General features: G+C 52.2%; 1 protein-coding gene across 8 annotated transcripts in view; it reads left to right on the top strand.

Moving 5' to 3' along the window:
- Positions 1–14,930, top strand: part of ANK1 (ankyrin 1) — an 83,580-nt gene that overhangs the window by 18,462 nt on the left and 50,188 nt on the right. For all 8 annotated transcript variants that reach the window (XM_044437570.1, XM_044437572.1, XM_044437573.1 and 5 more), the window contains exon 2: positions 3,985–4,086. In XM_044437570.1, coding sequence (XP_044293505.1) covers positions 3,985–4,086 — 102 coding nt within the window. The remainder of the gene's footprint in view (positions 1–3,984; positions 4,087–14,930) is intronic.

Below are 14,930 nucleotides of genomic sequence, written 5' to 3' on the forward strand. Positions count from 1 at the left end.
AACGACCGACCACCCTGGCGCAGGGAGGGTTGGTTGCTCTCACTCAGGCCAAGCAAGATGGAAGCTCTGTTAGGAGGCGGATCCTCATTCACTCTAGCGTCCTCCAAGCTCCTCCGGTTGGAGCGGTGCTCATAGTCTGGGGGTGACCATTTATTGTTTTGAAACCCAGGGCTTTTTTTGTCATGGAATGCACCGGAATGGTGTTCCGGCACCTTTTTTCGACGGATTTTTCCACGTGATTATGACTCGCCCTGTCGGGCGTAGCAGGTCGGCAGCAAAATCATTAAAATGGTGCCTGCGGGCTGCTTGTGTGTCCGCGCTGGGTGTGATGGCGCTGCTCGGCTTGTGGCGCTGCTCGGCTTGTGAGTGGTCGTGTGGTCGCGTGCTGAGTGCTTACTGCAGGTGGCGACCATTGTGTTTCATGACACAGTGTTGGTGTGTGCAGAGTGACTGGCTACGTGCAAAAGGTAAATGATTTCTTTATTTTAAAAAAAGTTGGTGAATTGAAAATCTTTTTTTAATTTTTAGTGTAAAAGTGTGACCCAAATTTAAAAATGAAAAAAATTACTAATTACTTCTCAACCACCGGTCCTGCTAGTAAACTGTGTAAGCCGTCCTGAGGCTTTTGTGACAGGACGGCATATAAATATCTTAAATAAATAAATAAATATTACCCTTAAAAACCCTAAATAAAAGATTAACAAGAGGTGAGTTCCAGCACCTTTTTTTTTTTTTTTTTTACAAAAGCACTGTTGAAACCCAAATGTTCAGCCTTCCGGGCAAGTGATTTTTGCCCTGTTCTGGATGGGGGTGCCCTCCCCCAGAGGACGGGGTGCGCCGCCGGGGGTGCTCCTCAGCCCTGACCTGTCCCTGGAGCACCAGGTGCTGGTGGTGGCGAGGAGCGCTTTCCTTTGGCTTCGGCTGGTGCATCAGCTGCGTCCCTACCTGGGTGAGCAGAGCCGGCAACGGTCACCCATGCCCTGGCAGCCTCCTGTGTGGACTACTGCGACGCGCTCTGCGTGGGGCTGCCCTTGAAGATGGTCCGGACACTTCAGTTGGTCCAGAATGGAGCTGCCAGGTTGTTAACGGGGACCGGCAGATACTCCCATGTCACACCGGACTTTTATCGTCTCCACTGGCTGCCAATTGAAGTCCAGGCCCAATTTAAGGTGCTGGCAATGACCTATATGGCCCTAAACGGCTTGGGTCCTGGATACCTGAAGGGGCGCCTCCTTCCCTATGTGCCTGGCTGCCCCTTGAGCTCGGCAGCAGAGGCCCTTCTCCAGGAGCCCTCCTTGAAGGAAATTAGGAGGGCAGCTACCGGAGAAGGGCCTTTTCGGCGGTGGCGCCCCCACTGTGGAACACACGCCCCAGGGAGGGTCGCCTGGCCCCGTCGCCCTATTCTTTTTGGCATCAGGCAAAGACCTTTTTATTTTCCCAGTATTTTAACAGTTAATTGGTTTGATCCTTGTTTTGACCATTATTTATCGGATGCAGTGTGTTGTGTGTTGTATGGGGTTGCTTTGTTTTTTGGATTTTTGGTTTTTGAAAGCTGTCTAGAGACTTTAGTATTGGACGGCATCTAAAAACAATCAATCAATGGTGGCACCAAGTTTTGGTGGTGGTGATCCATGCTCTGATAGTCGCCTGCCCGAATTACCAGAGCATCTTTGGAGGCAGCCTGGAAGCCTCCGTTGCTACACAGCAGAGCAGTGAGCTGCTTCCCAAGATCGGCCAGTTCAAACAGGGCAGGTTCTTTGGAGGAACGCCTGGCCCCGTGCATTCCTACCCAGGCCCAAGATCATCCTTGGAGGTCAGCCCCCACCCCCCCACCCCAAAAAAGAATTAAGGGGGATGCTGAACCGAAGAAGGGACTTTCCAGTAGTGACTTCCCATCTTTGGACCATGCTCCCCAAAGGTAGGCCTGGTGCCATCAATGTTCTCTTTTCTGCGACAGGTGAAACCCTTTTTATTTTCCAGGTATTTTAATAGATATTTGCTAGTTCGATCATTGTCCTTGTCATTATTGCTTCTGTGCCATGTGTTAGCTGGATTATAGTCGCCCTGGGTTGCTGTTGTTGATCATGTTGCATTGGTTTTACTGTTTTACTGAAATGTGGTGATTTTCTGGCTCGTTTATAAACTTTTAAACTTCATAAAGCTCCCAGAGAGCCTCTGAGCTATGGGGCAGCATAGACATGAAATAAAAGAAATGTCACTCCAGTGGCTTGGGGATGCTGGGAGTTGTAGTCCAACACATCTGGTGCCAGGCACCTTGGGAATGGTGGTCAAGAAAGCACGGATCTGTTAACTGTCATCAGTGAAAACAGCAGGACAACCCACTTCCTGTGACATTCGGGATGCAGCTTGGTAACAGGATCAGTCCAGTCCTTCCAGCCCTTTCTTTCCCATTTTAATTTGCGACTGCTGGCTCCTAAGCCTCTGGCTGCAAAGTATCCATCCAGCAGCTTGTTTCTGGAGCACAAGAGAAAACCACCACAGAATCAAGATATAGATGTTGCAGTTGAAGTGCGGAGCAATTCTTTCTCTTTGGAAAATGAATACAAATAGCAAGTGCCTCCAATCATTCTGCTTGCTCTCTCGGTCTGCAGTTTGCATGAAATCTGGGGCGCAGGTTTCGACGCTGTGCATTTTGCAGGGAGACTATGTCAGGTGCTGTTGGTCCTAGATTCGGGAGTCCTGGGGGTGAACACACACACACACACACACACACACACACACACACACTAGAGCAGAATGTGATACGCCACTCATTTGGAATATTGTCTTCGGGTTTTTCGAGATGTAATTTTTTTGTTTTGTCTTAAAGCATCCTTTGATGTCTGAGCATCTTTAATCAAAATGTTAGCAGTTGAACTTGGGCATTTTGTCAAATTATACAAGAATCATTTGCTTTAGTTCTTAGCAGAGGTTCTAAGGGAAGTATCAAGGATCCTAAACACAGGGATCAGGTTTGCTTTTTTCCCCAGTCTCATTAAGAAAAAAAAATCACTTTTTTTCTCCCAGATATGACAAACTTTTTGCATGTTGGTAAATTCCTATCAAAACCACATGGAAACTAAATTCTCACGCACGTGCACCAGCTGAATCCAGGAGGTGCAGCCATTCCTGACATTCGTGTTTGCTCAGCCCCAGTTAAAAATGAGTCCCCCGGCACTGGAAAAAAGGTAGCAACACAAAGGAGGCAATTTTGAGCAGAGGGCAGGTTTTTAAGAGCAAAGCGTCCAGATCCCGGCATCTGGGAGAAAGATCTGGTCCCTCTTCTCTCATATCCACATTTTTCAGAATCTCAAGTTCTGTGTACCCGTGTGTGGAGGGATAGTGCAAATTTGGGCAAATTTAAGCTGGGCAAAAACACACGTTCTGGTTGAAAAGGCAGCTCTGTGTTCAGCATGCGTCCTTGCCAATGTCTGGCGAAGCGTTTTCCACGACCTGCCCTCTGTGCGTTGAGTGTGTGGCTGCAGCAGCCAGTGCTGTGGAAAAACCCTCCGTTTAGCGATAGCAGGAGAAAAGACAAGGTGATCCTGACTGTTTTGGGGAATAGGAGGGAGGAGCTTGACACATGCCTGGCCCACCATTTGTACGTTATGCTCTCTCTTTTTCCTCTGGCAAGAAATGCTCGGGGGTGTGCGTGACCCTCCAACAGCCCTGTGAGGTAGGCTAGGCCGAGCAGCAGTGACTGGGCCGGAGTCACCCAGGGACCCTGTCCTGGTCAGGCTTAGAGGCCTGCCTTGGCAGCCAGCAACAAAGGAAAGCCAGGTGGTGACTTCCTTCTTGACATGCTAGCTTTCTGCTTGCAAGGAGGTTGCTTCTGCGGAGAAGCAAACAATGCAGTGAGCTTCTGGTTGCAGCTTTCATGCCAGACACGACGTGAGCCCTTCAGCGAGAACCAGGTCTTGCTGGACCTCAGGATACCAGGGTCTGTCTGCTCATGGTTTCTCTTCTCTTCTTTCTCTTCCCAAGGCCGATGCTGCGACCAGCTTCCTGCGAGCAGCACGATCGGGGAACCTGGACAAAGCCCTAGACCACTTGCAGAATGGTGTGGACATTAATACCTGCAATCAGGTAAGCCATTACCCCTCCCTGATTTCCCCTGTCTTCTGTCAACCACATGTGGGATGGCTTGGACTGGAGAAATGGTAAATTTTTGCTCTCTAGATGCAGCTTGAGTTACTTGTATAGCAGAGCACCTCTGTGTTTTTGAAGAGTCCTCGTTTTTGGCTGTTTCCTCCCTTGGGGTGTTTAAAATGGGGAGGGTAGATGGCAGATCTCCAGAGGATTTGGACTCCAACTCCCAGAAGCTCATGCCAACATTGCCAATGGCCAGGACACCGGGAACTGAAATGCCAAACATCTGAAGATCTCCTTTCTGCTCACCTCTGTTCTAGAAGTCCATCAGGGCACCTGACTTAATTTAGTTTTCAGCGTATACAACAATTGTAAAGAAGAGTGCCTCTGAGCATGTGCAGAGCTTCTTCCCGTCATTGCTGCATAACTGGGAGGCACGGCGAGAGAGGTTGTCTTGGCGGCTTAATTTTTCCAGGGCACACTTTGGCTGCTCTTCCCATACGCTGCGGTGCCCTTCGCTAAATGGCCTTCGTGGCTGAATGGCACCTCATCTTCAGAGGCCGCTTGACAACCCTGTGCTGGTTCTGCCGCCCCTTCGGGCCTCCTGAAAGGCACCTGTTGGGCAGTGCAGGAAACGGCTTCCGGGCCAAGTGGGCCTTTCAGATTCAGCAGCTTTTCTCCGTGAATGTCAGGGGCGCTTCGCGCTCTTCCTCTCCACCGCGGGGGGAAGGCTTGGCCTGCAAGGCTCCTTGTGCGGAGCTTGGCTCTCTGCTGTGTTTCTCTCAAACAACTCCCCGTGGCCGCCTTCCCCTGTGGAACCGGCAGCAGGCTGCAGCAGGTTGCCCCCGGCACGACCACAGCCTTGAATCGGGTGTCAGAATTGTTGGTGTGTCGGCAAAAAAGAGCGGCTGGTTCCCCCGTTTGGCTGCTGTGCTGTCACGCTGCTGCATTTCAGCAGCTGCCGTGGATGATGGTTGCTCGGCTCAGGGAAAAATCAGCCCTTTGGGGGCTCCTGTGCTGCCAGATTTCTGTGCACACTTGGAGGGAGCAAAAAAGGCGAGGGAGGGGGCATAGGTGTCCCCCTTTTCAGCATGGAATATTCCAGGCGAGGCCGTGCCTCCTTGCCTTCGTGGGCGGCAGACGCAGGACAGAGTTGGTGTCCTTGCAGGCCCGTTCTGCATGCGCCACGGGTGCTTGGAGGCCGAGCGGGGCCGGGCCCGCCTGTGTGGGCAGACGGTGCGTCAGCTCGCTCATCCGGATGCTCGGGGCAGCTCCTCGGTCCACTTGGTCCCCGGGAGCCCGGGAAAGCAGCCGCCGCGCATTCCCCCCACGTCCGCAGCCTCGGGGAGGGCTGGCTGCAAGCAGAGGCACGTTGGGTGCCTGCCAGGCCCGCGTCCCAGCGAAGGCCGCTGACCGAGCGCCCTGCCTCGTGTGGAGGCGCAGAAGCAGGGATGCCACGCCAGGGGAGCAGGCGCCACTGCCGGCTCACGCGGTGGCGCTCTGCCTCGAGCAGGCGATGAGAGGGAGGGTGCAGAGCAAGGCGGGCAGAGGAGGTGAGACGGGGGCTCCTGGAGGGAGACGGCCTGGTCGCCCTGGAGTGGGCCCAGCCTGGTCCAGCAGCACCTCGGGAAGCTTTGCCTGGCGAGGGCAGCAGCCTGGGTGCTCCCTGCCCTGACTGTGTCCCGGCACGGGGATTGCCCAGGTAGCATGAGGGGCGCAGCAGGGGCATCCATGGCGTTGCGAAAGGCCTGGGTCCATCCCCACACATCTCCAGGTACGGCTAGGAAAGACCCAGAGATCTGCTGCTGGCTTGAAACCAGCATCCCCTGAACTGGGGAAAGGATGGTTTCGGTTCCTGGGCCACGCCGAGCATTATGGGAGCTGCACCTGGTCGCTTCCACCTGAGGGAAGCTTTCTGCAAAGTAGCTTATGCTCTGGAGGTGCATTGGGAAACTGAAGGTGAGCTTTGGCCTGCTCAGATTTTCCAGCAGGGGCCGAACGGTCAGCCCTCCAGGGGACCCCGTTGGGCTGCGCATGATTCCCTCACGAGGCTTTCCCCTTCACATACGGGAATCTCACGTCTTCACCGTGGAGCTGCCTTGCCCTGGCCTCCTCTTCCGCTCCCAGGCTGGCCCGTGTCTTCTCGGCAGGTGTTGCAGGAGAGCAGTTACTTCTGCTCTTCCCTTGGAGTTTGGTAGATCCCACGACCATACTGGGAGGACTATGCGAGACTTTCACACCTCTGCTCCATAATTAACCTGTTTTGGGGAGGTCGGGTGTATGGCTGCCCTTGACCTTAACTCTAGAACCTTGGCCACTGTGATGCATATCCTGGCAAAATAATTGTGTTTTTGAGGAACATGTGTACTCAGTGTGTGTGTGTGAGAGAGAGAGAGAGAGAGCAAGCAACAATCCTGTAGCAAAGATCTGTGAACGAGTTCGGGGGTTGCCAATCATTTCCCCAAAAGTTGACCGAAGGCATTTTGATCCCGGGGTCAGGAAATGCAGGCAGCGCTCACTTCAGTCACAGCTGAGCTTAGCTACAAGCTGGGCCACTGGGGCCGAGTGAGGTGAACGGCTCAGGCAGATGGTTTCGGGTGTCATGAAAGGGCAACATATTATTGGTTAGATGCAGCAGCAGTATTAATTTATTATTGCTGCATTTTATAGCTTGGGACAGGAGAGGCGCTGGTAGGATTTCCTGCCTCGGGTGTCCGAACAGCTTTCCTGGCGTTGGGCACAAAGTTTCTTGGTGGGGGGGGGGCACCATTTGAAGTTTCGTCTCAGCTGGCCTAATGCCCCGACCCTTCTCAGCATCCTGAAGGTGGGCAGAGCAAACGAGCTTCAGTGAAAGCAAAGTGTAAAGTGGTGTGCGTCAGGGCCACAACCCTCCGCTTCAGCCGCTGTGGAAAAGGCCAGCTCCATGTCAGGCATCGTTGGGAAAGGGATGGAGAATCACGCTGCCGAAGCTGCACTCCCGATCTACAGAAATTTGGAGCAGCTACAGATGGACTATTGCATGATGCTCTGGTTGCTGCAGACACGGGAGAGTTGGGGAAGGTGCCGAAAAGTTGCAACTAAAATGATCGCTAGGAGGAAAAGTTGCAATGACTGAGATGCTTCAGCTTAGGCGAAGTTTGAGTAAGGGGAGGCCTGCCTCAAACGGCAGAATCCTGCATGGTGTGGAGAAAACGGAGAGGAGCCTCTGTCTTCCTCTCCCGCAGTGCTAGAGCCAGGGACATGCCATGGGGCTGCTTGGCGGGAGATTCAGGCCAGATCAAAGAACTGCTGCTTCACACAGTGCGAAGTCTGAAATTCCCTCCCATGAGATGCCGTGGTGCCACCCGTCTGGATGGCTTCAGAAGGGGATTGAAAGGCTATGCGCGGCTGCTAGTCCTCATGGTGTACCCCAGTGGCTGGGACCACAGGCGAGAGGGTGCTGTCCTGCTTGTGGGTTTCCCAGGCAGCCATAATTGCCCCCGTGGTTTGCCCCCCACCCCGGCGACCTTGCTCAAGCCATCTCTGCATGTAGATTTCTGCTCTGCTGCCACGTTGCGGGGTTTGCTTCTTGTGAAAACAGAAGTGTTGCATGGGGAGGCGCTTTCACAGGGGCGAGCACTGGCTCAGAAGCAGCCCTAGCTCTGTAGGCAGCTGCCGTTTGCTCTTAATTGGGAGAGACGGCTGTGCTCATTAGCGAGAAGCGCTGCGTCCACTGGGCTTCCACCCGGGAAAGCGAGGGCGAAGGCGGCCCTTACGCTAACTAAGTCGCCGCTGGGCCCGCGGGTGTGTTTCCTTCCCCACCACCGATCAGAGATAAATAGCAATTCAGCCCCCCCCCCCCCCCCCACTTCTCGCAGCTCTCTGGGACAGAATAAGGGCAGGAGGAGGTTTAATTGGACCACGATTCCCTCCACTGCTCTCCGGGGACGGAGCATCCAGCCTGCTGTGAGTTGTCTGAAGGTGAGGAGAAGCCACACCGAGTCTTTCCAAGCAGGTGAGGAAAGTGGAGCAGGAGAAATGTTGCGGGCACTTCGCTCTGGAAGTCTCTCTGAGGCCCCCCGTTTAGACTGCTGCATTTCTCTTCATGGGGAAAAAGACACAGGCTGGCCCCGAAATTTCACGAGGGCAGCCGCCTCGGTCTTCATCGCTCGGCTTATTAAAAGGAGTGTTGCATCTTTTGAGGCTAACTGCAGTGCTTCTGATGGAAGGAGAGTGAGTTTCTCCAGTAGTTCATTGCCTGCCTAATTGGAGAATTACAATTCAGAAATCGGCGCCTACAATAAAGTGCTTGCAAGCACCTCGAAATGTGCCATCCGAGGATGTTTTTAACAATCTTTGTGCGCATCTTACCAGGCCTGGCCCTTGGGGCTGGTTGCAGGTCAGAAGAAACCCTTGTATGGAATCCTATAGCCGTAAAGTGCTTCCCTCTCCATCCCAGGAGCCCTGCCAGTCTTGTCAGTGAAGGCCACTATTTGGAATTTCCCACAATGCTGCTGGAGTGATGCTAAGTGGACCGAATACTTTGGAACAAAACAGCACAGGAGGAGCCCTGCGGGATCAGACCAAGGCTACCTCCAGTTCCGCATTTTGTTCGCAGCACCTTCTGGCCCCACGTTTTGCCCAAAACTGTGCTTGCAGGCATTTGGCCTCTGATTCTGAAGGTAGCTGGGGATGGGACCCTGCTGGAAAATCGCGTTCTGTTTGAACTTGCTGGAGCTGCAACACGTTTCTGATCGGACAGACAAAAGCATGCTGATTCAGTGGGTAGGAAGGATTCCGCTTCTGTAGTTGCTTGAAATCGATGTGCAGATCGAGGCTAAATGGATAGAGTTGAGCCATTGTCATTTTGGTAGCATTTAGCATGAGAAATGTGGGAGCAGCCCCCCTCCCACTCTCTAGGCGCGTACTCTGCCTAGTCACCTGGAAGTTCCTGACCGTTTATTTCAGGTTTGTGCAAAATCTGAGCAAATTTGTGTAATTTTGTATAAATTTGTGCAAACTGCCCCACATAGGCCTGAGTTCTGGCAAAGTTTTCCACCTCCCATTCTGAGTATCTCCAGGTCAGGTTAAAAAAACAACCCTGCTTGGAATCCAGCAAAGCTGCTGCCAGCCAGAGTAGCCAGCACTGGGCTAGATGGAACAAGGGTCAGGCTCACACAGCAGCTTCCCATGCAGATCAGCATGACTATGTCATTGTTTTTTTAAAGTTTACTTCTATTTTTGCTGCTGGTGGCACAGCTACCACAGCGAAAAAGAGGAGAGATGCCACGGCTGAAAGACCCCCTTTGGGTCGGGAAGGGGGAACTGAGGGTGCTGCCAACCAGGTGCTCATTCTTTGTGGTGGCGTATTTTAGGATAATGTGCCCAAGAACACCTTGGCAACGTTTGGTTTAGAGCAGAGGGCTAGATCGGTCGACAGACTTATAGGGAAGCGCCTGCCCTCCAGGAACCGTGTGCAAAAGACGGATCCCGTCTTCCTTCTCAGTTCTGAACATTCAGTCTACCCTGAGCTCTGGTTAAATCACTATAATTTCTAAAATTAATTCTGGGATTTTAGCATGTGCCTTTTTCAGTTCAGCTGCATCTCCCCAGCACCCCAAGGTCCTGATGCTAGAGATGTATCAATTTCATTAAATCTGTTCTGTTTATGGGATTGTGTTCCATCCCACCATCTGCTCATCACATTTTTGCAAACCAGATTTTTTTTCTAATTCTGCTAATTCGCAGAAGCACCAATGCCTGTTTGTTAATGCAAATTAGCATGAATGAAAAGTGCTTTAATGGGTCTGCATAAGTGAATCATCTCGATTCAGAAAAAGCGATCCTTTTGTGAAACATGCAGGTTAGATTCCTAGTAGCTGCAGGGGATTTGGAACGGCCTGGCCTCCTTCAGCGTTCCTGACAGCCCTGCGTGTGCATAATGCATCCTTGCGCTAGTGAAGCTCCACACTAAAATGATTGTGCATAATTCTGTAAACAGTTGTGTCAAGATTGCTTTTTCTCCTTTGAGCACAGCACACAGTCCATCCACACAAATGTATGGGCATGTTGTGGAAACATCACCCAGAACGATTTTTGGAGCAATCACACTAGCAATCACAGAATGGGATAGTTGATATTTGTGTTGGGGGGAGGTTTGCAGTGTTTTGTCAATATGCACACCTGTACCAGCCACATTGAGGGAGGAAAACTATATAAATGAATGGAAATGATATGAAGAGAAGTCAAGCAAATCCGTAGGTCTGAAAGCTGTGACAAAGGGCATGTAGGCAAAGTTGCAGATATATTTTTTAAAAGGTGAGAAGTGAACATTCCAAATGCATTGATTCTGCCTGAGAAACAAAAGCAGGCGATGCCAAAATCCACAATCTGGGAATAAATGCGGATGAAGAGAATTTTGGAGGCTTTACACAGACTGATTTCCCACTACAGTGTTTTTGGGGCCTGCCTAAATTTTGTTGCGTTTGCTTTTCTATAGTTATTTCATTTTATATGCAGCCTTTCCACACACTATGCCTTGGCAGGACTTCAGCTTCCTAGAGAATGTATACCCTGCCGAAGGAGGGGTCTGTCCACCCCATTGCCCTTGGGGAGGGAGCCCACAGTGGAAAGCGTGGGGCAGGCACAGGACTCTGTTTGTTAGAATTCTCCTTCCCGGTCTCCGGAGGTGGTGAGGAGTGCCACCTAGTGCCTGAAGGCAGTAGTACAGGATTCAAACAGGATATTTATTTAAGTTAGATCATGTTAAGGCATTCTAAAAACAAAACTCCTGTGGTATGTACTCCTGGAGTGCCTTTAGTATACATACTGACTTGTAGGGGTATAAATTTTACAGGCTTGGCGCTATGGTGCCGATACACACAGGCACCCAAATCCTCTTTGATCAAGACAGATCCTTGCATCCGTACAGTGCTTGGGCGACGCTGCTGCTGTAGTTCTCTGGGTTGCTTTCAGGGATTAAATCCAAATTATGATAAAGCAACAACATAATCCAATATCGCTCGATCTTAAACATCCCAAATTTAGAGCAGAGAAGCAGGGGAGGAATTCGTAGCAGTGAATCCATTTCAAACAGAGGCAGAGGAGTACAATCCGTGGAGCGCAAGCAGCCGAAGATTATGCTGCAGTTTCGTCACCATTTCCTCATGGACTGAGTACAGTCTAGCATTGTACTCACACAGAACATCGTTTTGTAAGCTGTCCGAAGACTTTTAGTATTGGAACGGCATATTAAAAAAATTAAAATAAATAAGAAATAAAATGAATAGAACTAGAGCATGAGGGCTGTTGAAGAAACCTGCTTGCCCAGGGACCCTCAAATAGCCATGACCTCTCCCACAATTGCCTACCATTTTATTTATTTATTTAAAGGTTTTCTAGGCCATCCAGTACCAGAGTCTCTGGATAGCTTACAAATCCCCCCCACAAAACAACAACAGCAACAACAACAGCCCAACAATTCAGTGGCTTCCTGGCTTCTTCTGCCATTTCCAAAGGGTTTAAATGCCTCCTCGAAGGCTTAGTTGCTGGCCACAAGGGCCAGCTGTGAGCTACAGTACGCTGGTCTTTTGAAAAGTTTGTTTCTGCTTTTGCCCCTGCCGGGAACTTTCCCACTCCAAGAACTTCTCTGCGAATTAATTCAGTGCTCAGATTGAAAGAATATCAACAGCCCTGATATGCACGGCACTTTTTAAAGAATGAGAGGACAGGTCTCTGCCCCGAGGTGCTTGCAATCTAAAAACTGGTGCAAGGGAAAAAACAGAGGCAGGGGAGGGTAAGAGAGGCTGTTCGGTTTCAGTTCCTTGCTCTTAATTGTGAGAAAGACAACCTTCCTGAGCCTGTTTCAGGCTACAGCTTCCATCATCCCTAATAAGTGCTGGCTAGGGATGGTGGGAGTTGTAGGCTTAAACTTCTGGGGGCCAGGGTAGGTGGCATTTGGGTATTCAGTCCTGGGGTTTCGGCTGCCAGGCTGTGCCCACCCTGCTCGCAGGTCTCAGATGCAGTACCTCAGCGACCCAGTTTGGTTCTGCAAGACGAAATTACCTTAATTTCCAGGGCTGATGACCAGAATGAACGCAGCTTCTTTTTCCAGGAGGAGGAAGCCAAGAGAGCCGTCTCGGCTTCCTTGACGCTGCTGCTAAGAGCTTGCAAACCCCTGTAGGTTTCAATTTATTGATTTGTTCCCATACCCAGCCACAGCTTCCAGTTGCATTAGGCGCCCTTCCAGAAAATGTCAGTTATTCCGTGCCTTGAAAGGGGGAGGATGCTTTGGCTAATCCGGCCAAGCCAGGTCTCTGTGTCATGTACCTTCGCACAGATCCTGTTAGAGACGTGTTGCTTGCTTACCTTTTGGTGATGAACCTGAAGGGCAAATTTCCAGGGAAATTTGGCTACCTTGGGTGCCCCTTGGGAGGAAGGGGCGCCTTCCTTGAGCAGGCGAAGTGGGCTTACCTCAGACAGACGATCAATGCGTCTCGTTCAGCACCATGGCGATTTGGGGAAGAAAGGGTTATTGGAGGACGTGAAATGAGTCTGCAGCAAGGCGAGCTCAAATGCACGTTGGAAGGGACGTGACCACAGTGACGAGGAAAGGGGCAAGAGCCACTCTGGCGAATCTCTCCCTGCTAGCAGGGGCTTTATTTATTATTTATTAAATCTATTTATATCCCACTGCTTTTCCTTCCAAGGAACTCAGGGCAGCTTACATAATTCTCCTGCTCCTCTTGATCTTATCCTCACCACAACAACAACCCTGCGAGGTAGGCTGGGCAGAGAGTCTGTGACTGGCCCAAAGCCACCCAGTGGGCTCCATGGCTGAGTGGGGAGTAGAACCCGGGTCTCCCAAGTTCCCGGTCTGACAGTCTCATCCCTATGCTCTGCTGGCTCTCTGTAGGGAAGGTCTTGTGAAATTTGAAAAGGAAGGAAGTTAAGGAAGCAATTCTGTAACCTTTAGAGGGGCCTTAGGATATTTCGGGTGACCAGATCTGAGGCTGAGAAGAGCACTCTGACTTCAGAGCTGGGAACTTTTGGAACAGCCGCAGAGAGATTGCCCTTCTCCACTCGTTCTGCAGAGAAGAGCCGCTTTTGCTGTGAGAGCAAAACTGTTTGCCTAAGTGAAGCAGCTTTGCCCCTTTCTGTCTCAGGAAAAGGTGTTACTGCTTGGGTGTGTGGACAGCTTCTGCAGCAGTGGGAGAGAAGGATTTTATAGAGTGCGTGGCAAGAGGCTCAGCCTTTTGCTCTTGGCCTGGGAGAGGAATTGATGCCTCACTCACTCGGGCAGCTTTGGAGGCCCCCAGAGCATAGCTGGCCTGAACCGAGAAGCAACATCCGAGTTTCACATTGTCTTCACCCAGCTGTGCGTCGTCTTTGATGCGGGTGTTTTCTTTCTTCGTAAGGATCCCCGAATCTGAAATGAGGTGCCTTGGTTGGAACAGGAGGCTAGACAGCTGCCCTCCAACTCGGCGCTCTCCAGATGTGCCGGATGATAACTTCCAGCATTTCCCAGCCAGCATGGTTGGGAGCGGCAGCCCAGCACCTCTGGAGGGCACCTGGTTGGGGAAGGCCGGGCTCTGTGTTGGCCTTCCGATGGGCACGGTGCCGCAGTTATTAAAAGGCAGCCTTGACGCTGCACCGCAAGGGATGACACATCAGCACCGGGGCCCCACATCGCGCTTTAGGCCAGGCTACACGCTGCAGCCCTCAAGCAGCGTGACTCTGCTTGTTTCCCTTCCGTTGCCTCGCATCACTCATTCCACAGCTCCGCATGACCTGCCCAAATGCAGCTTTCCGTGGCCTCGGGGCTGCTCGCTGCCCCCCCCCCCGCCCACCTGCTTCCCTTCACACCCAGCCTGGGGAGCTCATGCTTTGCCCTGAGAGTTTGCTTGGGGCTAATCAAGGTATTGCTCTTCTGCGGATTTCGGAACATTTGTTTTAAAGCCGCCATGACCCAGCTGCCGAACCCTCGAAATCTTACCTAGCAGGCACTCTTCCAGGTATATTTTTGCATCCATAAAGGCTGCAAACTTGGTTTCGAGAATGCGCACACGCGTAAACAAATGGAGAGGCATCTCGGGGCCCCGGAAGGGCCGTGGCCTTTTCGGGCACAAGCAAGCAAACCAGCGCAGAGAAGTAGGAGGAGCCTGGGGCAGAGCTGAGGTTTGTGTGTAGGTCAGACAAGGTGTCTGCGCCACAAGCTGTCCACCCGCCCATCCTGGGACCTGTGCTGTGAAGACGGGGCGCCCACGCAGCCTCCGCATTTCCTGGCGTTCTCCCGTGGCCCGTTTGAACCTTTTGCACCCGGGGAATATCACACTTGTGGTCAAGGTCCAACCTCACGTGTCCTGTAGGAGATAAAGGTGGGATACATGTGGTTAGACCTGGCCCACAAGCCCTGTGTTCTCGCGCGCGGCCGAGCGAGGCCTCTCTCCCACCATCCAGTCATCATCACCATCTGCACCAACCTCGATTCCATCCTCCTCTTCCGCCTCTTCTTCCTCATCGCCGCCGAGAGCAAGCATTCGCCTCGTCCGCTTCTCACGCGCCACGTCAGATGCCGGGCGGGAAAGAGACCGTGCAGCGGCGCCTGCCTCCAGCCAGACAGAAGCAGGCGTCCACGTGCGCTGCGGGCCCGGGCAGGCCTCGGGGTGCCCTGCGTGGCGCCGGATGCAGAGGGGGGTGGCGCTGGCATGGCGGGGAGGGGCCTGTGGGAATCAGCAGAGGCGGGCTGGCCGCCCAGCTGCTCCAGCGCCTTTGTGGGCTTCGACTTTCCTCCGCTTTGCTGCCCCTGGCCACGCCATCTTCTCCAAGCTTCTCATTCTGGCTGCCATTTCTGTCTCTCCTGG

This window comes from Varanus komodoensis, unplaced genomic scaffold (assembly GCF_004798865.1).
Source record: "Varanus komodoensis strain SLA01 unplaced genomic scaffold, ASM479886v1 scaffold30, whole genome shotgun sequence".
Lineage (NCBI taxonomy): Eukaryota > Metazoa > Chordata > Lepidosauria > Squamata > Varanidae > Varanus > Varanus komodoensis.